Genomic DNA, 23954 nt, shown 5'->3' with positions numbered 1-23954 from the left:
AGGAGGGGAAGACAGAGAGGGGGAGAGAAAGACAGACACCTGCAGACCTGCTTCACCGCCTGTGAAGTGACTCCCCCTGCAGGTGGGGAGCCGGGGGCTCGAACCGGGATTCTTGTGCTGGTCCTTAGGCTTTGCGCCATGTGCTGCGCTACAGCCTGACTCCCTGTTGAATATCTTTTAATTTACGTTTTATTATCTTTTATTTCTTGGATAGAGACAGCCAGAAATCGCGAGCGAAGGCGATAGGAAGAGAGAGAGAGACACCTGCAGCACTGCTTCACCACTTGTAAAGCTTTCCCCTGCAGCTGGGGACAGGGGACTTGAACCCCGGTCCTTGAGCATTGTAGCCTGTGTGCTGTAGCCGGCGCGCCACCACCAGGCCGCACGCGGGCAGAATCTTCTAAACTGCGACCTTTTACCCACGCAGACGACCAATCCCTGTCCAGACAGAAACGACCAATCCCTGTCCAGACACTGGGGGGTGGGGGGTGTGTGTGTGTGTAGCTCCAACCCCGCGCAAGCGCAAAGCCCGCGGCGACTCACGCGCCTGCGCGAGGCCCTCCCCGCGGTGGGATCCCAGGCGCCCCGCGTCGGTTTCCGCCCGGCGCGTTTAGAGCGGCGCCCCGGGGACGCTGCGCCCGCGGACAAGATGGAGCTGGTGCAGGTGCTGAAGCGCGGGCTGCAGCAGGTCAGCGGGCACGGCGGCCTCCGCGGCTACCTGCGCGTGTTCTTCAGGTAGGTGCGTGGCCGCCCCCCGCACTTGCGCCCGCGGCGCTGCTCAGGACGCGGCCCGGCTGGGTCAGCCCGAGGGACCCGGTCGCTGGTCAAGGACATCCGGAGACCGGGCCGGCAGCCCCGGGGCGACCCCTGACCCCTGACCCCGCGACCTTGGGGCGGGTCCTCGCGACCCTGCGGGAGAGGCGCCGAGCTGACGGGAGAGGGCGACCTGCGTGCGGGGAGTGTGCCGCCGTCGGAGTACTAATAGTAACAGAGTAATAATACTAATGCTAATAGAGTAATAATAGTAATGGAGTAATAGCAGTGCTGCAACACGCCCGGGGGCGGAGTACTATTACTAATAATAGAGTGATAGCAGTGCTGCAACACGCCCGGGGTTGGAGTACTAATAGTAATAGAGTAATAGTAATGCTGCAACACGCCCGGGGTCTGAGTACTACTACTAATAGTAATAGAGCAATAGTAATGCTGCAACACGCCCGGGGTCGGAGTACTATTACTAATAATAGAGTGATAGCAGTGCTGCAACACGCCCGGGGTTGGAGTACTAATAGTAATAGAGTAATAGTAATGCTGCAACACGCCCGGGGTCTGAGTACTACTACTAATAGTAATAGAGCAATAGTAATGCTGCAACACGCCCGGGGTCGGAGTACTATTACTAATAATAGAGTGATAGCAGTGCTGCAACACGCCCGGGGTCTGAGTACTACTACTAATAATAATAGAGTAATAGTAATGCTGCAACACGCCCGGGGTCGGAGTACTATTACTTATAATAGAGTGATAGCAGTGCTGCAACACGCCCGGGGTTGGAGTACTAATAGTAATAGAGTAATAGTAATGCTGCAACACGCCCGGGGTCGGAGTACTACTACTACTAATAATAGAGTAATAGTAATGCTGCAACACGCCCGGGGGCGGAGTAATAATAATAATAGAGTAATAGCAGTGCTGCAACACGCCCCGGGCCCGGGGTCGGAGTAATAATAATAGAGTAATAGTAATGCTGCAACACGCCCGGGGCGGGGTCGGAGTAATAATAATAATAGAGTAATAGCAGTGCTGCAACACGCCTCGGGCCCGGGGTCGGAGTAATAATAATAGAATTAATAGTAATGCTGCAACACGCCCTGGGCCCAGGTTTGGAGTAATAATAATAGAATTAATAGTAATGCTGCAACACGCCCCGGTCCCAGGGTCGGTCCCGGCCCCGCCGTCGGAGTACTACTAATAATAAAGTAATAGTAATGCTGCAACATGCCCTCCGGGCCCAGGGTCGGTCCCCAGCCCTGCCATCCGCCAGAGCTCGGCAGGCTCTGGGGAAATAATAGTAGTAGTAATAATAATAACAACAACAACAACAATACTGCAAAACACTCTGCTGCCTGAGGCACCCTGGCCCCAGGTTCCATCCCCAGCACCGCCGTCGGCCAGAGCTCAGCAGTGCTATGGGGAAATAATAATAATAGTAGTAATAATAACAATACTGCAAAACACTCTGCTGCCTGAGGTGCCCAGGCCCAGGTTCCATCCCCAGCACCGCCATCGGCCAGAGCTCAGCAGTGCTACGGGGTGAAGACGCGGTAGAGGGTCATTGGATATAATCCCATAATCCTCGATGACATGGCACTCAAAAGCATAACATATAGACATTTTTTAAAGCTTTCCCCCTGCAGGTGGGGACTGGGGGCTTGAACCCAGGTCCTTGCACGTTATGACATGTGCGCCTAACCAGGTGTGCCACCACCCGGCCCCCCAGATTTTCTTAAAATATTTATTTTATTTATTCCCTTTTGTTGCCCTTGTTGTTTTATCGTTGTAGTTATTGTTGTTATTATTGTTGCCGGATAGGACAGAGAGAAATGGAGAGAGGAGGGAAGACAGAGGGGGGGAGAGAAAGACAGACACCTGCAGACCTGCTTCACCGCCTGGGAAGTGACTCCCCTGCAGGTGGGGAGCCGGGGCTCGAACCGGGATCCTTATGCTGGTCCATTAACCCTTTGTGCCACGTGCGCTTAACCCCCATAAACACTTTTAACTGAAAGTTACCCTGAAAGTCTTGCTCCGCTAAAGATGCATCTGAGTGGTCGGGGAGGTGGCGCAGTGGGTCAAGCGCTGGACTCTCCCACGTGAGGCCCCGAGTTCAGTCCCCCGCAGCACATGGACCACAGCGATGCCTTACTCTGTCTTCATTTTTTTTTTTTCCACTAATAAATAAATCAAAATCTTAAAAAAAAAAAAACTAGAGGCAAGTGTAGATAGCATCATGGTTCTGCAAAGAAACTCATTCCTGACGCTCCAATCCCCCTCCGCAACCATAAGCCAGAGCTGAGCAGTGCTCTGGTAAAAAAAAAATAAAAAATTAGTTGGTGGGGGTTCTGTAAAGAGACACTCGTGCCTGAGGCTCCAAAGTCCCAGGTTCAATTCCCCCCCCACCCTCCGCACCACCATAAGCCAGAGCTGAGCAGTGCTCTGGGGGAAGGAAAAAAAAAACAAAACACGACAGGAGAGGAGCGGCTTAGACCTCGGTGTTCTCCTTTCAGGAAGGTCGTTGCTGACCCACAGTTCCTGAGCCAGGGCTGGCCCAGAGAGACAGTCTCGCTCCTGCTGTGGAGACACCGGTATCTGTGTGTCGGGGTCCAGCCTCTCCGCTGGGTTAGATTTCTGTTTTCCTGGTGTCTCCAGTCCCCCGGAGATAGAACTTGAGGGGAGAGAGAAGTGGAGCAGCGCTGTCCCCGGGACAAGGGCAGGGCCAGGTGATGTCCCGGACAGCTCACAGCTCACTGCGCGTCTGCGTGTCGCCACCCTCACCTTGCTGACATCCCTGTTTCCTGCGAGGAATCCGTCTAAGATTTCTGTCTTCCTTTTGCGCATTCGCAGGATGAATGATGTGAGGGTCGGGACTTTGGTGGGAGAAGACAAATATGGAAACAAGTACTATGAGGACAACAAGCAGTTTTTTGGTGAGTATTGTTTTTTCTTTTTTCTTTAAATATTTCTTTATCTATATAGTCTCTTTTGTTACCCTTGTTGTTTTATTGTTGTAGTTGTTGTTGTTACTGATGTTGTCGTTGTTGGATAGGACAGAGAGAAATGGAGAGAGGAGGGGAAGACAGAGAGGAGGGGGAGAGAAAGACAGACACCTGCAGACCTGCTTCACCACCTGTGAAGCGACTCCCCTGCAGGTGGGGAGCTGGGGGCTCGAACCGGGATCCTTGAGCCCGTCCTTGTGCTTTGCGCCACCTGCGCTTAACCCGCTGCAGTACCGCCATACTCCCACCCCTCAGGTTTTTAACTCATTTCAGTATGACTATTCCTCATGTGTTGACAGACCGTCTGTAAGAATATCGAGGCTACTGCAATCCTTTTGGAAAACAGTATTTGCCAAAACTTACATTGCACATACTATGTCGTAGCATCTCCACTTCAGAAAATTCATATACAAATATTCTTGCAGAACAAATATATTCACTGCAGCATTAAATTTGAAAAAAGACATTGTATGCCCGCTGTATGCTGATAAATCCACATTTAATTTTTTTAATTTATAAAATTGAAATATTGATAATACCATAGGATAAGAGGGGCACAACTCCACACAATTCCCACCACCAGATCTCCATATCCCATCCCCTCCCCTGATAGCTTTCCCATTCTCTATCCCTCTGGGAGCATGGACCCAGGGTCATTGTGGGATGCAGAAGGTGGAAGGTCTGGCTTCTGTAATTGCTTCCCCGCTGAACATGGGCGTTGGCAGGTGGATCCACACCCCCAGCCTGTCTCTCTCTTTCCCTAGTGGGGCAGGGCTCTGGAGAGGCGGAGCTCCAGGACACATTGGTGGGGTCGTCTGCCCAGGGAAGTCAAGTTGGCGTCAGGTTAGCATCTGGAACGTGGTGGCTGAAAAAGAATTAACATACAAAGCCAAACAAATTGTTGACTAATCATGAACCTAAAGGCAAAACGATTGCAGATGGAGATTTGGGGTCTCTGTTTTGGAAAAAGCTGGTAGGTCTATTTTAGGTCTATTCCAAGGGACCCATGACTTTACTAGTTTTTGCCTGAGCCTGACAGCTAACATGCAGGTGGACCAAAGGTATTGTCTGGGGAGATGATGTCAGAGTTGGAAAAAGGGCTAGAAAGCTGGATCAGGGAAGAGAGTAGCTCCCGAATATGGGAAAATTATCTAAATATTGTTAACTTTAAACCCCATCGATTTGACCTGGGGCCCATATTCAGCACAGGAGCCTGTGTAACCTCTGCACCCCTGTAGGTCTGAGCTGGCGTTCTGTGGTCCAATTCACATTTTTGAACACTTAGTTTTTATTAGGATAAAGAGACGTGTACATTTTACGTAGTTAGATGTGGAGGATGTGCATAGTACAGAAGTTTCAGCTGGAGAAGAGTGTTGTCCTCAAACAGAAAACGCAGGCCTCTCAGCGTGCATTGCAGACACAAAGGGCTGTCAGCGGTGGAGTCAGAGTGCAGGCGCAGACCTCTCCTTCCCGCGCTGAACTGTGCAGCCTGGGGAACCCACGACGCTAGGCCTCAGTTCCTTCATCCATAAAGCAAGACTGTTAATAGTACTTACCACATAGATCTGTGCGAAACTAAATGAGAAGTGAATGAGAGGAACTTGTCTCAGTACAAGCTTTCTCATCCTCAGCGAGACTGTATAAAGACTTTTAAAAAATTTATTTATTTTCCCATTTGTTGCCCTTGTTTTATTGTTGTCATTATTTTTGTTAATAAAACAACAATGTCGTTGTTGTTGGATAGGACAGAGAGAAATGGAGAGAGGAGGGGAAGACAGAGCAGGGGAGAGAAAGACAGACACCTGCAGACCTGCTTCACTGCCTGTGAAGCGACTCCCCTGCAGGTGGGGAGCCGGGGGCTCGAACTGGGATCCTTACTCCTGTCCTTGCTCTTGGTGCCACGTGCGCTTAACCTGCTGCGCTCCCGGCTCCCTCGGCGAGACTCTTTGCTGTGAAGGGATTATCCTGCCTGCCTGTAGGTGTCTGTCAGTAGCATCTCCTCCACTATTGCGACTGAGGCAACAGAAACATCTGCAGATTTACTCTGCCAGATGTGCGCCTGGGCCAGAACCACCCCCTTTGAGAATGACTGAGCCATCGCTCTGCGCTGCCTAGGTCCCAAGCTCCTGGTTCTGGGGCCTAAGGACATGTCGGCCATCTGCAGGGAAGGTGTGTGGGTGGCCACATGGCCCTGTATGCCAGCTGCTTCTGCCGTGCTGTGTACATCTGAGAAGTAGAAGGAAGCAGAACTGTGGCTGCCTGCCGGCTGGTTCAGCAACTGAGAGGGCCACCAGAGGGTCTTTTTTTTTTTTTAAGTAAATACAGCTCCACAATCTGTGGGCCTCCCCTGGCACAGTCTAGTGTTCCCATGTGGTGCTGGGGCTCACACTCAGTAGAGGTGGGTGAGTTTTCTCAAATGTGTGTAAGTCTTGATCTTTCCACTCAGGCCGGCACCGATGGGTTATGTACACGACCGAAATGAATGGCAAAAACACATTCTGGGATGTGGACGGGAGCATGGTACCCCCTGAGTGGTAAGTGACATCAGCACTTTTTATTTGACTTTACAACATTTGTGTCATTACAAGACCTGTTGCACGTTTATAAGGCAGTCAGTGGTGTTCTGAAAGCCGCCGTCAGGGTTTAAATAGTGGCACAACAAGCTACATGGCTGATTCTAAAACGGACCAGCTTAACGCAGTTGTTAAGTATTGAGCTCTCGCAGTTTTTGTGGGTCAAAAATTCAGACAGGCAGTGAAGTTGATTTCTATTCACGCTGACTGAAGCCTCAGATGCAGGGTACTAGAACGAGGGATGACACTGACTCACAGCGTCGGGTTGACTGTGAGCTGTCGGCAGGTGTCCTGAGCTTCCTTAGGCAGAAGCCGTCTTTCCGGGGCCTGGTGGGATAGCTCCTTTAGCCATTGAGCTGCTTTGCCGTGTGACTGCTGAGGCTCAGGCCTGACCCCATCCTATGGAAGGAGCATGCGTGCCCTGGTCGCTTTCTTTCTGCCTCTCTAAAAATCAGCCAGTCAGGAGCGGCTGCTGCCCTGTTGCCTGCTCTGATTTGGTCCAATCTGGGTTCCGCATTCTTGGTATGTTTCTAATTCTGCTTCTGAAAACCCCTTCTGTTTCATTTGGTTTAATCCCCTTGCTTTACACTGTATTCTGTTTACATAACCACTGTTAACTAAGCAGCAGCAAGACACCTGCGAAGCCAGCACGACACCGCATCCCACTGCCCAAGTTCCTTGGTGTAGGGCATGAGGACCCTCGTGTTTGGTAGAGACTTGCCAGCTTGACATTCTGTGTTGGAATATGTAGTGGTGTGGACACTTGGGCTTTATCAATCCTTTAACCTCTCTGGGTTTAGTTTTCTCATATGTAAAATGAAAGCCTTCCCCCCCAAAAAAAATTCCTTCGATCTCTAAAAACTGATTTTGTAATATATTTACATCGTGATGAGATTTAAAGAATATTTATTTATTTGTGTATTTATTTATTATTGGATAGAGACAGAGATTGAGAGGGGAGAAGGAGATGGGAGAGAGACAGAGACCCCTGCAGCGCTACTTCACCACTTGTGAAGCTTCCCCCCTGCAGGTGGGGACCGGGGCCTTGAACCTAGGTTCTTGTGCCCTGTAATGTGAGCACTTGACCAGGTGAGCCACTCCCTGGTACCCGAGATGAATTTTTTTTTTAAAGATTTTAAAAAATATTTAATTATTTCCCTTTTGTTGCCCTTATTGTAGTGACTGTTGTTGTCGTCGGTGCTGGATAGGACAGAGAGAAATGGAGAGAGGAGGGGAAGACAGAGAGGGGGAGAGAAAGACAGACACCTGCAGACCTGCTTCACCACCTGTGAAGGGACTCCCCTGCAGGTGGGGAGCTGGGGGCTCGAACCGGGGTCCTTATGCCGGTCCCTGCGCTTTGCACCATGTGAGCTTTACCCACTGTGCTACCACCTGACTCCCCCCTCAGATGAAATTCTAAGTGCATTTAGTTGAATTACCAAATTTTGTATAAAGTATTTGAAGGCAAAATATATCTTTTTCATAGCTTGCTGAAATAATATATAATATAATCCTTTCCAATTGGTCTCATCTAGAAAATTTCACCCCCCAAAAAACTGGCAATATGTACATCAGGTTAAAGCATAATTTAGTTGCATGTGATCGTCAGAAACAGTGTGGGTCTATTAATAGAAAATGGTGGGAGTCGGGCGGTGGCGCAGTGGGTTAAGCGCACATGGCGCAGTGGGTTAAGTGCAGGTGGCGCAAAGCGCAGGGACCGGCGTGAGGATCCCGGTTCGAGCCCCCGGCTCCCCACCTGCAGGGGAGTCGCTTCACAGGCGGTGAAGCAGGTCTGCAAGTGTCTATCTTTCTCTCCCCTTCTCTGTCTTCCCCATCTCTCTCCATTTCTCTCTGTCCTATCCAACAACAAAGCAACGTCAACAATGGCAATAATAACCACAACGAGGCTGCAACAACTAGTGCAACAAAAAGGGGGAAAAAATGGTCTCCAGGAGCGGTGGATTCATGGTGCAGGCACCGAGCCCAGCAATCACCCTGGAGGAAAAAAAAAAAAAAAAAAAGAAAATGGTACAGCCTCAGACTCATCACCTTTCACTCTGAAAACTCAGAGATCCAGGAGGTGGTGCAGTGGATAAGACTTTGGACTCTCAAGCATGAGGTCCTAAGTTCAATTCCTGGCAGCACATGTGCCAGAGTGATGTCTGGTTCTTTTTCTCTGTCTCTCCCCTATCATTTCTCATGAATAAATAAAATCTTAAAAAAAAAAGAGAGAGAGAAAGAGAGACACCTTGCTGAGTGCACATATTACAATGTGCAAGGATCTAGGTTTAAGCCCCCGGTCTTCACCTGCAGCGGGAAAGCTTTGTGAGTGGTAAAGCAGGTCTGTAGGTCTCTCTCTCTCTCTCTCTCTCTTAAAAAAATTAAACATTAAAACAACATTAACAACAAAACTCAGAGATCCATGCATGGAACATTCAGATGTGGGTACTAGTGAGTGGTGTGATTATAGTGAGTGCAGTGAACTGAACAGTAATACAGAGTCCATCCAGGTGGGTGAGACTGAAGTCAGCTCTCCTGTTTTTTGTTACGTAAAAATTGAACAGAATGTTAAGTTAAATAGCATTTTCCCAGAGAAATTGAAAATCTGTAAAAGATTTCCTTTTTGTGTGTGTGTGTGCTAGCTTTAAAAATATTGTTTAGGTGCTCGCTTCGGCAGCACATATACTAAAAAATATTGTTTAGTCGGTAGTCAGGCTGTAGCGCAGGTAGCAAGTGTCTCTTCCTCTATCTCCCCACTTCACTCTCAAGTTTTGGCTGTCTCTATCTGATAAAAATAATTTAAAAAAAAGATTTGATACTATCATACAAAAAATACACTAAATTTGGGAGCTGGGCTGTGGTGCAATGGTTTAAGCGCACATGGCGCAAAGCGCAAGGACCTGTGTAAAGATCCCGGTTCGAGCCCCTGTCTCCTCACCTGCAGGGGAGTCGCTTCACAAACTGTGAAGCTTGCCTGTTATTTATCCCTCTGGGAGTATAGACCGAAGATCTTTTTTTTTTTTTCCACCAGAGCACTGCTCAGCTCTGGCTTATGGTGGTGCAGGGATTGGAGATTGAACCTGGGACTTTGAAGCCTCAGGTAGGAGAGTCATTTTGCATAACCATTATGCTATCTCCCCCACCTAGTGCAGCATATATCTTACATTTAATATCAATGATGTCCCTTCCAATTCTGTTTCCCCCATCCAGCCCTATCTTCTGTATCTCAGCAAAGGGATTACTAGTAGTTCAGATAAAAAAAAAAAAAAAATCTCAACATATTCTCTTTTTTTCTCTTAAAAATCCAACTCATTAGCACATCTTGTGGAATCAGTCTCACTTCAGAATACATTCCTGTAGTCTGCAGCTCCGGTTTCTGATGGTGATGCCAAGAACTGAACCTGGCATCACTGGTGCTTCAGCTGTGAAAGTCTGGCCAATGCCACCCTTTTTCAAAAGCAAACAAAAACCAGGCCACTTCACCTTCTGAAGGCAACAGTAAATTTTAAGACACAGTAGACTCAAATAGCTCTGCTGAGATATAGAATGCCCCTTCAGGAGAATAAAGTATGGAGTTACAAAGAAAAGAAGAGGAGAGAAAAGAAAGAAAGGAGAGTACCCTTCCAGAGAAGACAGCCTAACACTTAAAATCACTCCACCTTCAAGGGGGGTCACTTCACAAGTGGTGAAGCAGGTCTGCAGGTGTCTTTCTCTATATATTCCTCTCCTCTCTCCATTTCTCAGTCCTCGCTCTTCTCTTTTACTGCTCATCTCTGTTTTATGGTGGTGCACGGGACTGAACCTGGGACTTTGGAAATTCAGGCATAAGAGCCTCTTTCCATACCCATTATGCTAGCTAGCCCCAGCCCTCAATTTCTCAGTCCTGTCCAAAAAGGACTTGTGTTGCAGGCACTGAGCCCCAGAGATCATTGTAGAGGCCAAAAAAGAAAGAAAGAAAGAAAAGGGAAAGAAAAGAAAAAAAAAAGTATGCTGTTCTACCAAGTTGGAAGGGAGGGTTATAGTTAGAAAGCCTAGTGTTTAAGTCTTGGTAGAGTTGTTGCAAGGTAGGACTTACTTCATTGTGATTTTTACCTAGAGGAAGACTATCATTTAATTTTTCCCCCTTTTGCTGCCCTTGTTGTTTTATTGTTGTTGTAGTTATTATTGTTGTTGTCATTGCTATTGTTGTTGGCTAGGACAGAGAGAAATGGAGAGAAGAGGTGAAGAGACAGAGGGGGAGAGAAAGAGAGACACCTGCAGACCCCCCTGCAGATGGGGAGCCGAGGGCTAGAACCGGGATCCTTATGGTGGAACCGGGATCCTTATGCTGATCCTTGTGCTTTGCTCCACGTGTGCTTAACCCAGTGCTACCACCTGACCCCTATATCATTTAATTTTATATTTTTTTATTGAAAAGGTTAAAACGATCTCCAGTTAATTTCCTAGTCTTGTTAGATTTTTGCTTGTTTTTGTCGCTTCCAGTTTACTGCTTACAAGACAAATCTGCCACCCCGTTTTCTAGAGACAGAAATTGAGATGGAAGGGAGAGAGAGACGTGCACAGCATTTTGGCTCCTTGCACATTTTAATGTGTGCTCCCCATGGGGGGTCCCTACTTCTGTTCCTCTGAGATCCGGTTAAGTAGTGTCAGTACTGTTTGATAAAATTGACCCTTGATTGGTGAGTGCATCTGGACTGAAGGGATTTATACACGCCTGCTAAGTTCGCTCTTTCAGTTTCTCTAAGTTGCTACCCTTAGAGCAGGCCTGTCCCTCCCGAGCAAAGGAATCCTGAAGGCATGCCTGTGGAGTTGTTAGTGATGTTTGCTTTCCTCTTAGCATTTTGTAAGCGGGGTAAACGGCTTACAGTACGGTTGCTGGCACGTGGGCACAGTTCCTCATCTCCCCAAAGCAGGTGTCTGCGGAACACAGCCCCAGCGCAGGCCCTTTCCACCATCACGTGCCCTCCTCCCGAGAGCCCTTTGCCTTGGTGCAGCACCCCAAACCCAGCCCGTGCTTTACTGTTCCCCTCTCTGTCCTTTGTGTAGCAAGGAACTGTGAGTAGGGAGGCTCCTGTACGTCGCTGCTTTGCTGCTGAGCTTCCTGAAGCCTGAGCTTTGTCGCCTGCAGAGGGACTAGTTCCCGGCCGGCTGAGTACGCGGGCGTCTGCCTGCAGGACTCAGTGAGTGAAGCGCTGGGTGTTGCCCGCCTGTCAGGCTGTTCCTGCTCTGGTACTGGCCTTCGGACTCCTCCGGTGCCAGTGTGGTTCATGTGCCTTGTCTGTCCAGTCACCATATCATCTCATCTACAGAAAAACTTCCTTCCTTCCTTCCTTCCTTCCTTCCTTCCTTCCTTCCTTCCTTCCTTCCTTCCTTCCTTCCTTCCTTCCTTTCTTTCTTACCAGAGAACTGCTCGGTTCTGGCTTATGGTGGTGCGGGGGATCGAACCTGAGACTTGGGAGCCTCAGGTGATAGAGTCTCTTTGCATAACCATGATGCTACCTCCCCCCAGAAAGATTTTTCTCCAGATGGATTGGTGTTTTTGATAGAATCAGGAAGTATCTTTAGAGAACTTCTGTGAACCCTGAATGCCCCCTAATCTTGGGTGCGGGGGCAGGAGGCAGTAGAAGTCCGCGGAGGGAGCATTTTATTCTCTCTGGTCTCAAGGCCGTCACTTCTGTGAATCAGCCAGTGGCCAACAAGACTGCAAGCATAACCAGGTGTATTTGTTGGTGCGTGTGTCTGGGCTGGGCAGTGAAGCTACAACACCTTAGAAACGAAAAGCCTGTGGCCCAGGACGCGGCGCAGTGGATGAAGCATTGGACTCTCAACCATGAGGTCGAGAGTTCGATCCCCGGCAGCACATGTACCAGGGTGATGTCTGGTTCTTTCTCTCCTCCTGTCTTTCTCATGAGTAAATAAATAAATTCTTTAAAAAAAAAAAAAGAAAGAAAAGAAATTAATTTTAAAAAAAAGGAAAGAAAATGAAAAGCCTGCCCCTGCCTGGCACCCTGTCCAGCCCCGAGCCAGGCTGTGGGGGACTTACACACTCACAGTGTCATGGCTCACGGCTCCTGCCCTCCTGGAGTTCACAGTCGCTCAGTAGATGCCAGCTGCTAGACTAATGCCGTGCTGTGACTCACTGTGTTCACATCTTCTTCGTCGTAATTCATTTGATTTCTTGGCAGACTTTACTCTGAGATCAAACTCTAGTTTCTTCAGGAATTCATATTTAATTTGGTGGAATAGAATACTCAAAGTATATTAGTAGATTGTACTTTTTTTTAGATCTCACAAAGAATTATCCACTTAATTTTACTGATATATTCATAAACCCCAACACGGCTGAGCAAATCTGATAGCACAAGTCTCAGTATATAAGATGTGCTTAAGTGTGGCCGGATGGCCGCCTTACCAAGCAGACTCAGCCATCTGTCGTCATAGTGCAGGATTGCTGCGTCCACTAGTGTGACTAGGAGCTTCTTACAGAAATCGAAAAGCAGGTGAATCGAGACGATCATTAACCGTGTGTTTTCCCTGCTCGCTTGTGGAGGTGACGCTGAAGTAAGGGCTTTGCTGGGGTCTGGCACAGGCCTCCCACTCCCTGCAGTGGCGGAGCGAAGGAGGAGGAGAGGGGTCTTCTCTACTGTGTGTGTTCCCACTCCCTTTCTCGCTGTCCTACTCACTGGGGCTGGCAGGCAGGGCAGCTCTTAGCCTCACTTCAGGACTTGTCTCAGATCAGTTTGGTGTCAAGTCTGTGTTTTATAGTAGTTCTGATTGTCCTTAAGTTTATCTTTAAATTCCTTGCCGCTGGATATACTGCCATGCACAGAACCTTTATTGTCATTTTTATGTTAGACTTTTGTATGAATTTATTGACAGATAATCTGAGTAGTAGCTACATAAAACTTGGCAAGGCAAAAATTTGAGAGTCAAAAGGTAGAAAATGTAGTGTATTTTTAAAATTTTATTTATTTTTTATTAATTTTTATTTATTTTCCCTTTTGTTGCCCTTGTTGTTTATTGTTGTTGTTATTATTGTTGTTGATATTGCTGTTGTCATTGTTGGCTAGGACAGAGAGAAATGGAGAGAGGAGGGGAAGACAGAGAGAGGGAGAGAAAGACAGACACCTGCAGACCTGCTTCACCACCTGGGAAGTGACTCCCCTGCAGGTGGGGGGCCGGGGGCTCGAACCGGGATTCTTACTCCAGTCCTTGTGCTTTGTGCCATGTGCGCTTAACCCAGTGCACCACTGCCCGGCTCCCAAATTTAGTGTATTTTTTGTATGATAGTATCAAATCTTTTTTTTTTTTTTTTAGTTATTTTTATCGGATAGAGACAGCCAAAACTTGAGAGTGAAGTGGGGAGATAGGGAGAGAGACACCTGCAGAACTATTTACCTCTTGCAAAGCTGTCCTTCTGCAGGTGACCCAGGTCCTTCAGCACTGTAACATGTGCTCAACCAGGTGCACCACCACCTGGTCCCTAAAATCTTTTTTTTTCAATTACATCTGGATAAATAATTTTTTTGTTTGTAGTTTGAAGTACTAGAAGCCTGAAATTCTTAAACCAAGTTAAAACAAACAAAAAAACGCCTGCATTTCTTTCTGCTGTTCATCTGCATTTTCCCCACCTGGTGGCAGCTTCTGTTCATTTCTGAGATGTGTCTTTTTCCTCCCATGATGTCATACAGTAATCTCTCCTTGTATACTGATTTTCTGTATTAAAATTAATGGTTAAATTACTCAAGTAATACATGAAGACATTCATTTAAATGTATAGTAAAAGTTTTTTTTTTTCTCCTTTTCCTGTTTCTTTTTTCTCTTTTTAGCTAGAGCACTGCTCCATTTTGAGTTATGATTATTTTTTGATTATGGTGGTGCCAGGGATTAAACCTTGGGACCTTGGATCCTCTGGCATGAAAACTTTTGCATAATCCCTTGCTGTCTTCTCAACCAGAACAGTTTCTATTCTTCTTTTTTTTTTTTCTTTTCTTTCTCTTCTCTTTTTTTTTCTTTCTGCCTCTGGGGTTGTTGCTGGGGCTCGGTGCCTTCACTACAAATTCATTGATCCTGGAGGCTATTTTTTCCCCTTTTGTTGCCCTGGTTGTTCTATTGTTGTTTTGGTTATTATTATTGTTGTTATTGATGTCTTTGTTATTAGGTAGGACAGAGAGGGGAGGAAGACAGAGGGGAAGAGAAAGACAGACACCTGCAGACCTGCTTCACTGCTTGTGAAGCGGACCCCCTGCAGGTAGGGAGCCTGGGGGCTTGAACTGGGATCCTTACTCCAGTCCTTGCTTTTGGTGCCATGTGCGCTTAACCCACTGCGCTACTGCAAACTCATTCATTCATTCATTCTTTCCTTTCTTTCTCTCTCTCTTTATGTCTTTCTACAGTTGAGATTTTTGTCCTCGAAGATTTTTCCAGGATCCTGGTAAAATAAATGTCTTTGTTCTTTAATTAATTAATTTATTTATTTATCTATTATTGTATAGAGACAGAGAGGAATTGAGAGGGGGGAGATAGAAAGGGAGAGAGACAGAGACACCTGCAGCCCTGCTTCATCATCCATGAAGCTTTCCTCCTGCAGGTGGGGAGCAAGGGCTTGAACGTGGGACCTTGTGCACTATAATGTGAGCACTTAACCAGGTGCGCCACCACTCGGCTCCTGAAATGCCTTTGTTCTTAACAAGACACATTTTTAGGATACTTTATTAACATGTAGTATTTCTTTTTTTTTTTTCTTATATTTATTTTCCCTTTTGTTGCCCTTGTTTTTATTGTTGTTTTAGTTGTTATTGTTGTTGATGTTGTCGTTGTTAGATAGGACAGAGAGAAATGGAGAGAGGAGGGGAAGACAGAGAGGGGGAGAGAAAGATAGACACCTGCAGACCTGCTTCACCGCCTGGGAAGCGACTCCCCTGCAGGTGGGGAGCCGGGGGCTCGAACCGGGATCCTTATGCCGGTCTGCGCTTTGTGCCACGTGCGCTTAACCTGCTGCGCTACCGCCTGACTCCCAACATGCAGTATTTCTGTTGTTTGTCTTGGTTTTTTGCAGTTGGTATGTTTCAGAAACCTTTATAGATTTTAATTAATTAATTAATTTTTTTTGAGAGCACGTCTTAGCTCTGGCTTATGGTGGTGCAGGGACTGAACCTGGGACTTCAGAGCCTCCAGCATGAAAGTCTTTTGCATAGTCACTGTTATAGTTCTGGCCTCTGAAAACCCTTATAGAGAAGCTGGGAGGCAGATGGGGAAGTTACTTGGAGGTAACAGAGAGAAATCAAGGGCGGTGTGTATGTTTTGAGCTTGAGAGACTGGGTAGGTACATGGTGGTGTCATTCACTGAACTGGAAAGACTAGGAGCAGGCGGGGTCGGGGGCTTGGGTCTGGAGAAAGGAATCAGAAAAGCCTTTTTGGGGAAGGAGTAATTTTGAGCTTCTTGTCAGATATCCAGAAAAAATAATCAGATGGATATCTGAGCCTGGAGCTTAGCACAGAGGTGCAGCCCGGAAGAAGAATGAGTTACATCAAGAGAGGAGGAAAAGCAGAGATCAGCGTGTCACCACTGGATAGATGGGAAGGCTGGCTGGATCGATGCTGAAAGGTGGGGGAAGATAGGATGGAAATATGTCCATGTGCAGTTGACTGCATGAACTTCAGTGAATCTTGGAGAAACGGAAGATATCAGACAAGTTTGGAGACTGTCAGGATGGGGAAGTGTGCGGGTCGTCCTAAGAAACAGCCGCTGTGGCATTTGCATGTTACCTTTGTCCTCATCTTTGTTTTGCCTACAAGGTTATTGCTGGGGCTGGGTGCCTGCACCACGAATCCACTGCTCCTGGAGGCCATCTTTTCCCTTTTGTTACCCTGGTTGTTTTTATTGTTGTGGTTATTATCATCATTGCTATTGATGTTGTTGTTGTTGGATAGGAACAGAGAAATGGAGAGAAGAGGGGAAGACAGGGGGAGAGAAAGACACATGCAGACCTGCTTCACCCACTGCCTGTGAAGCGACTCCCCTGCAGGTGGGGAGCCGGGGGCTCAAACCGGGATCCCTATGCCTGTCCTTGCACTTTGCGCCACCTGCGCTTAACCCGCTGCGCCACCGCCCGACCCCCTCTGCCCTCATCTTGCTAATCTCAGTGCTCTACCTGTGGGGCCACGTTCCTGGCCCAGGGAGAGACTTCTGTGTAGAAGGAGTAATGGTAATCTGGATTTCAAATGAGTGCTGTGTTTATTCCAGCTGCATTCTTAAAGCCTAGGTACACTTTACCCTTGGGGTGCAATTTATAAATAGGATAACAAGATTAGTCAATTGAAATACTTTTGCATAAAAATAAAGAACAATCAGTCTTTCTTGTTCTTTGATGAATGTTTGATAAACTTTAATGGAAAGGATTAAACTCTCCTAAACAATTAGCGCTATTTACAAGTTTAGTTAATTATATTCCTTTATGCATTGGCATTTACAAATGTGCACTATATTTGGTTTTTAAGAATATCTTTAAAAGGCTGGAGAGACAACATAAAGTGTGCAAAAGCCTTCATGCTTGAGGCTCTGAGGTCCCAGGTTCAGTCCCCATTCAGCACCACCATAAACCAGAGCTGAGCAGTGTTCTGGTGTGTTTCTTTTTCTCTCCCTCTCCTTTCCCCTCCTCTCTCTCAAGTGTGTGTGTCTGTTTTTTTATTATTATTATTTTTCTGTTTTTTAAATATCTTTATTAGATAGAGACAGTCAGAAATCGAGAGGGGAGGGATAGAGAGGGAGAGAGACAGAGAGACACCTGCAGCACTGCTTCACCACTTGTGAAGCGTTCCCCCTGCAGGTGGGGACTGGGGGTTTGAACCCGGGGGTCCTTGCACATTGTAACGTGTGCTTAACCAGGTGTGCCACCACCCGGCCCCCGGCTCCCGTGTGTGTATCTTTCTTTAAAAGGCTGGTGAAATCGCTTGGTTGGACTGTGTGTTAGTTACCTTGTCATTGGAGGAAGCTGGTGCTTTGGTCACCCGCTAGCATATGTATTATGTGCATCGTTTCTGTTATTTTGCTTTTCACCAGAGCACTGCTACTGCTCAGCTCTGGCTTACCGTGGTACTGGGGGTGGAACCTCTTACGCCTCAGGCTTGAAAGTCTTTGCATAACTATTATGCTGTCTCCTGCGCTGGATATAATCTTTAAATGCCCAATGTAGGCAGGACTCACAAGACCTGAGCACCATGTTCCTAAGCACTCACAGAGCTCTCGGTTACTCAGGCCACGTCTGCAGGTCATCTCACAGCTCATTTCTTCTCTAATACCGAGTCAGTCTGTCCAGCAAGTTCCCTCCCTCCCGAATATCTCGTGCTAGCTCAGTGACAGTGGCGGTTACTCATTGCTGGGATGTGTCTGCTCCCTGCTTACCGGTCTGCTTTCATTCCTGCAGTGCTCAAGTACTCATCACAGTATCCTCACTCGGAAATACCCTTTGACTTCAGATGCCAACATTTGCATCTTCCGCAGGGCTTTATGTGCCCAGAGTGACCTGTGCAGATTCTGTTGATGTCTTGTTTATGACCCTGCCAGCTTGACGCGATGTTCTTTTCTGGATTCAAGGCCTTGTGTACCCGGGCTGGCCCTGGCGCCATGTCATTTGAATCTGGGTCACATACCCTACCTGGTGAGCTTTTTTTTTGAGGGCTGGCAGTGCTGCATCTGGTTAAGCGCATGCCACCCTGTGCGAGAACCTGGGTTCGTGCCTCCGCTCCCCATCTGCAGGGGGGACGTTTCATGAGTGATGAAGCTTGTCCGCAGGTGTCTTTCTCTTTCCTTCTCCATTTCCCCTCTCCATTTCTCTATGTCCTGTGAAAGGGAGGGAGGAGGGAAGGGGAGAGATGTCCGCCAGGAGCGGGGAATTTGTCCTACAGCCAAAATATTTTCTTCCATGTGAACTAGAGTTTGATGAGAGCCGGGGGAGAGGGGACAGCACTACTCAGTACATGCAGCTGCTGGGGTCAAACAGGAGCGTCGGGCACATAAGCCCTGAAATGCGCTTGAGGCGTGTCCCCTCCTCCCTGCTTCTTGCCTGTTGGCTCCCTTAGAGTGAGCTGCCCCGTCCCTCACTCTGCACTCGCGGTCTCTGCTCGGCCTCCGCTTGATCCCAGCGCCTGTTCCGGGCGCTCTTTGGGCTCCCCTGCGAGAGCCCTGTTCTCCCCCAGTGTCCTCTCACCGTCTCTAGTTGCCCCCAGGTAGCTCTTAGTCTGCCTTAGGAGTTACTAGCTATGCCTTGATTTACTGTTTCTCCACCGCCATGCTTTCTCTCAACTTTGTTCGTTGCTGTGCTACAGTGCCTAAAACACTTATTTAGCACATAGTAGTTACTCAGTAAATATTTGTTGCTATGCTGTTCTACTTTACTTTTAAAAACATTTTATTTATTGATTAATGAAAAAGATGGGAGGAGACAGAAGGAACCAGACGTCACTCTGGTACTTGTGCTGCGGGGGACTGAACTCTGGACCTCATGCTTGAGAGTCCAGTGCTTTAGCCACTGCGCCACCTCCCGGACCACCGCCGTCTTACTTTAGACAACTATTACTTTACCCGTTAGATGTAGCAATGTTTTTTTGCTTCTAGCTGACACAAAATTGGTCAGTCTATCACTCCTCTTAGCTTTTGCTAGATTGAAATCTCACTGTGGTTCTGGCTTTAAGCTGTATTTCTTTCTTTCTTTCTTTTTTTTTTTTTTTTGCTCATGTACATTTAAAAATTTTTTTTTAATTTTAAATTTATTTATTTATTTATTCCTTTTGTTGCCCTTGTTGTTTTGTTGTTGTAGTTATTATTGATGTCATTGTTGTTGGATAGGACAGAGAGAAATGGAGAGAGGAGGGGAAGACAGAGAGGGGGAGAGAAAGACAGACACCTGCAGACCTGTTTCACCGCCTGTGAAGCGACTCCCCTGCAGGTGGGGAGCCGGGGGCTCGAACGAGGATCCTTACACCGGTCCTTGTGCTTTGCGCCACGTGCGCTTAACCCGCTGTGCTACCGCCCGACTCTTTCTTTCTTTCTTTCTTTTAAACTACTTTCTCTATCTTAATCTTTTATTAGAGTTTTGTTTTGGCCACAGGGGCTATTTCACTGCACTTGGCAGACATTTCCCCCTTTGAACATCAGGTCAGTCGGCACCCCCTGCTCACGAAGCTTCCCTTGGCCCAGGATGCTGTGCAGAGGGCTTGAACCCTGGTCCTTCGGCACACCAAAGTGTGCGCTCTATTGTGTGAGCTAGCTCCTGGCCCCATTGTTTGTTTGTTTGTTTTGATACTCTGTTAAGTTGTCACCAGTCCAGGAGAGAAAGATTGCCTTCTTTTTGGCAGTATGTGATTACCTTTTCAGGGAGTACTGTGCTAACTAGTCTTTTTGGCAGTATGTGCTCACCTTTTCAGGGAGTACTGTGCTAACTAGTCTTTTTGGCAGTATGTGCTCACCTTTTCAGGGAGTACTGTGCTAACTAGTTTTGGCAGTATGTGCTCACCTTTTCATGGAGTACTGTGCTAACTAGTCTTTTTGGCAGTATGTGCTCATCGTTTCAGGGAGTACTGTGCTAACTAGTCTTAGGCAGTATGTGCTCACCCCATATAGATGAAGACTGGGGCCTAGAACTCTCGTCCTTATTCATGGTAACTAGTGCATTCAACTGGGTGTGCCATCGCCTGGTCCCAGTGAATGTCTTTTTCATATCTCAAAATATTCTCTGTATTGTCATTTTAATTTCAGTTTTTTAATTTTATTATTTTATTTTATTTTATTTCTTTATTCTCTTTTTTGTTGCCTTTGTTGTTTGTTATTGTTGTAGTTATTATTATTGTTGCCGTTGTTGTTGGATAGGACAGAGAGAAATGGAGAGAGGAGGGGAAGACAGAGAGGAGGAGAGAAAGACAGACACCTGCAGACCTGCTTCACCACCTGTGAAGCGACTCCCCTGCAGGTGGGGAGCCGGGGCTCGAACCGGGATCCCTACATCGATCCTTGTGCTTTGCGCCACCTGCGCTTAACCCGCTGCGCTACAGCCTGACTCCCTGTATTGTCATTTTAAAAGACGCTTTCTTCTCCTGTTACACGCATATGTCATGAGCGAATCTGTAGTCAGTATCTCTGTTTGTAAGCATTTACCCACACAACCTCATTTCCTTAGGTCTTTCTACAAATAATTGTTGTATCCAAGTGTGTGACATGTTTTTTGTTGTTATCATTACCAAATACCTTCAGTTACACTCAGAGTAAATATATTCAGCCAGCCATATATAAATACTGTTTTTTTTCTCTTTAACTTTACCAGTACTTGGTATTATTATTATTTTTTAAATCTGTTAGATTACCAAGTAGAAAATTGTATATTATTTTAATTTGCATTTCTTTGATTAAACTTTTTTTGTTTGGCTTTTATGACTAAATCCTAGATTTTGTCCATTTTCTTTCTTTCTTTCTATCTTGATTAGCTAACACACTGAAGATAAAAAAGCCTGTATAGACTGGGCTGCTCTTGTCTCAGACACCCTCCAAAGGAAAGTGGGGATTAGTGCGTGCGACCTGGACCTCTAGACTGCAGCTACTAGCAGGAGCTCTGACACACGTGAAGGCTTGAGACAGGCTCCGCTAGCCTCTCACAGGAAGAGTTAGTTATCAGAACCAAAGTATTACGTATCAAGGCACAGAAAAAAAATTAATTTCTACTTAAAAGATATTTATTTATTCCCTTTTGTCGCCCTTGTTGTTTTATTGTTGTAGTTATTATTGTTGTTGATGTCGTCATTGTTGGATAGGACAGGGAGAAATGGAGAGAGGAGGGGAAGACGGGGAGAGAAAGACAGACACCTGCAGACCTGCTTCATTGCTGGTGAAGCAGGTCCTTACACGGGTTTGTGAGCTCAGCTACCGCCCCCCCCCCCCGTCATTTTCCACCCCTCCCCCTCGACTTCATCCCCATATACTGCCAGCTAACCAGCTCTACGCTGCAGCTTCAGCACTGTGGCTTTATCCCCCTGTTTTTACTGCATCACCAGAGAACGAACCGAGGGCTTTTAAAGTACAGGAGAGAATAAAGACCGCGCCGCCTGTGGGCTGCTTGCGCGCTGTTCATGGCGTCAGACCCATGACAAGGCACTCGCTCTACAGCTGAGCCACCTCCAGCCCCAGCTAGCTCTCCTTTCTCTCGGCATAACTGGTTACATGCTCTCCACATCTAGACCTGGCTTGAAGTTGGTGCGTGCAGAACCCTGTTCTTCAGGAGACCAGTCTACAGACATAGTGGCAAGAGCAGGCTGAGCACACTGGGAATCCAGGGTCAGTCTTGAGCTTGGAGTAGAAGTACATTTTCACATCTGAAACTAGTGCTAACTGACAAATCTCCTTCCTTAGTGAGTCATAATGGTATCTTTTTTTTTTTTTTTTTTTTTTTTACCAGAGCACTGCTCAGCTCTGGCTTATGGTGGTGTGGGGGGATTGAACCTGGAACTTTGGAGCCTCAGGCGTGAGAGTCTCTTTGCATAGCTATCTAACCCTCCGCCCCCCCCTTTTTTTTGGCCTCCAGGGTTATTGCCGGGGCTTGATGCCTACACTGTGAATCCACTGCTCCTGGAGGCCATTTTCCCCATTTTGTTGCCATTGCTGTCATTGTTTGTTAGGACAGAGAGAGAGATTGAGAGAGGAGGGGAAAACGGGGAGAGAAAGACAGACAGACCTGCTTCACCACCTGTGAAGCGACTCCCCTGCATGTGGGGAGCCGGGGGCTCGAACCGGGATCCTGACACTGGTCTGTGCGCTTTGCACCACGTGCACTTAACTCACCTGGCCCCCAATAATAATGGTATCTTAACACCAGCAATATCCCAGGTTTGATGAAACACAGAAATGTTAGTAGCACTATTTAGTACTTGCTGAGCACATAACTGTTTGCAGGTTATTTTCCTAGGTGCTTTGGCTGTAGTTTCTCATCTCCTTCTTACCAGAATCCTGAGGACGTAAGATGAAAAAAAAGTAGATGGGGAAAAGTAGCCCGGCTACTAAGTGACCGAGCTGAGGCTGGAGGCCAGCAGCAAAACAAAGCTGCTCTCCCAGCCTGCCCCCACTCACAGCTTCTTCATAACAGTCTTTTTCCTTCTTTAAGGCATCGTTGGCTTCACTGTATGACTGATGATCCTCCGACAACAAAGCCACCTACTGTCCGTAAATTCATCTGGACAAACCATAAATTCAACGTGAGCGGCACGCCAGAACAATACGTCCCTTACTCCACCACTAGAAAGAAGATCCACGAGTGGGTCCCACCGACAACACCTTACAAGTGAAGACAGTGGAAACAATGTAGACATGTAAAGTATGGGACTCTCCGAGCACCTCTACATTTCCTGCTGACTGTTAATCTGATTAAAATGGTTAGATTGTGCGGTGTCTGTCTGTCGTGCCTTCTTGCCCTTAACTTTGTCATGCTTAGCTGCAGAATAGAATAATAGAATCGTACCGATCTGACACTCGAATCGAGGTTGGGTGTCTGTTTGGTTTATAGTCAGTTACCTCTTAGGCCAGTGGTGGTGTTGATGCTTCATGCCCTGCCTTGCTACCATAGTTGATTGATGGGGTTGGGGGGGGACGGGGGTCTAAAGCCAGTCTGAGCCAAAGAAAGTTGCTCCTGGGAGGTTGAAACTTGAGTCAGTGGAAAGGCATAAGAGGCTAGGAGTCAGATACGTGTGGCTTTTGTGATCGCTTTCTAAGGAGAAGGTTATCAGAGATTTCTTCCTCCTTCCTTCATTCTTGCAGTTTACTCGCATCAGTGAGCGATCACTAGGGTCCCTGTTTATAAATGTTGTGAAGTATGTCTGCTGCTAGCTGGAAGAGTACTCTACTCTTGAGTCCTCTAAGGACAGTAAAGCACAACTCCCAGCAGTAAGAAATTTTAAATGCCTTTTATCGCGTGTCTTAAGTTGAAGGAAATACTACCTTGGACTCTGTATCAAGTCCCTGACTAGATGATCAGAAACTTGAAAAGAGCAGCCTTGGGAGTCGGGTGGTAGCGCAGTGGGTTAAGCGCACGTGGCGCAAAGCGCAGGGACCAGCGTAAAGCGCCTGGTTCGAGCCCCCGGCTCCCCACCTGCAGGGGAGTCGCTTCACAGGCGGTGAAGCAGGTCTGCAGGTGTCTGTCTTTCTCTCCCCCACCTCTGTCTTCCCCTCCTCTCTCCATTTCTCTCTGTCCTATCCAACAACAACAACAATAATAATAACTACAACAAAAAAGCAACAAGGGCAACAAAAGGAAATAAATAAATAAATAAATAAAAATAAAAAAAAAGAAAAGAGCAGCCTTGAGAATTGGTGTGAAGTAGAAACCACAGCAAAAAGCTGTTGATTTGAAACTACAGAAGACCTTCAATAACAACACCATTCTGAAAAGTCAGAATAAAAATGGAGGGATCATTCTCCTCAACTTCAAACTGTGCTACGGAGTGACATTAGTCCAAACAGTGTGGTGTTAGGATAAAAACAGACACATAAATCAGTGGGACAGAGTTGAGAGCCCAGAAATGATGTACACGTATTTAGGACCAAAACTAGGAACCTGCAAGGGATGTTTCT

The 23954-nt window shown here is 47.0% G+C and overlaps 1 protein-coding gene across 1 annotated transcript; it reads left to right on the top strand.

The window, feature by feature from the left end:
- Window positions 1-569: 569 nt before the first annotated feature.
- Window positions 570-22770, top strand: NDUFA12 (NADH:ubiquinone oxidoreductase subunit A12). The gene is made up of 4 exons (XM_007523194.3): window positions 570-735; window positions 3622-3704; window positions 6220-6307; window positions 22492-22770. Exons 1-4 carry the CDS (start codon window positions 650-652, stop codon window positions 22670-22672), a joined length of 438 nt encoding a protein of 145 aa, XP_007523256.1. The 5' UTR covers window positions 570-649; the 3' UTR covers window positions 22673-22770.
- The last annotated feature ends 1184 nt before the right edge of the window (window positions 22771-23954 follow it).

Source organism: Erinaceus europaeus, chromosome 7 (genome assembly GCF_950295315.1).
Source record: "Erinaceus europaeus chromosome 7, mEriEur2.1, whole genome shotgun sequence".
Taxonomy (NCBI): Eukaryota; Metazoa; Chordata; class Mammalia; order Eulipotyphla; family Erinaceidae; genus Erinaceus; species Erinaceus europaeus.
The sequence above is the reverse complement of the archived record's forward strand: the minus strand, read 5'-3'. Positions and strand labels throughout refer to the sequence as shown.

Excerpts from the sequence above, each read along its gene's own strand:
- NDUFA12 (XM_007523194.3), top strand. The coding sequence starts at position 650 with ATGGAGCTGGTGCAGGTGCTGAAGCGCGGGCTGCAGCAGGTCAGCGGG. Across the intron at positions 736-3,621 it reads TACCTGCGCGTGTTCTTCAG|GATGAATGATGTGAGGGTCG; the intron begins GTAGGTGCGTGG and ends GCGCATTCGCAG. Across the intron at positions 6,308-22,491 it reads AGCATGGTACCCCCTGAGTG|GCATCGTTGGCTTCACTGTA; the intron begins GTAAGTGACATC and ends TCCTTCTTTAAG.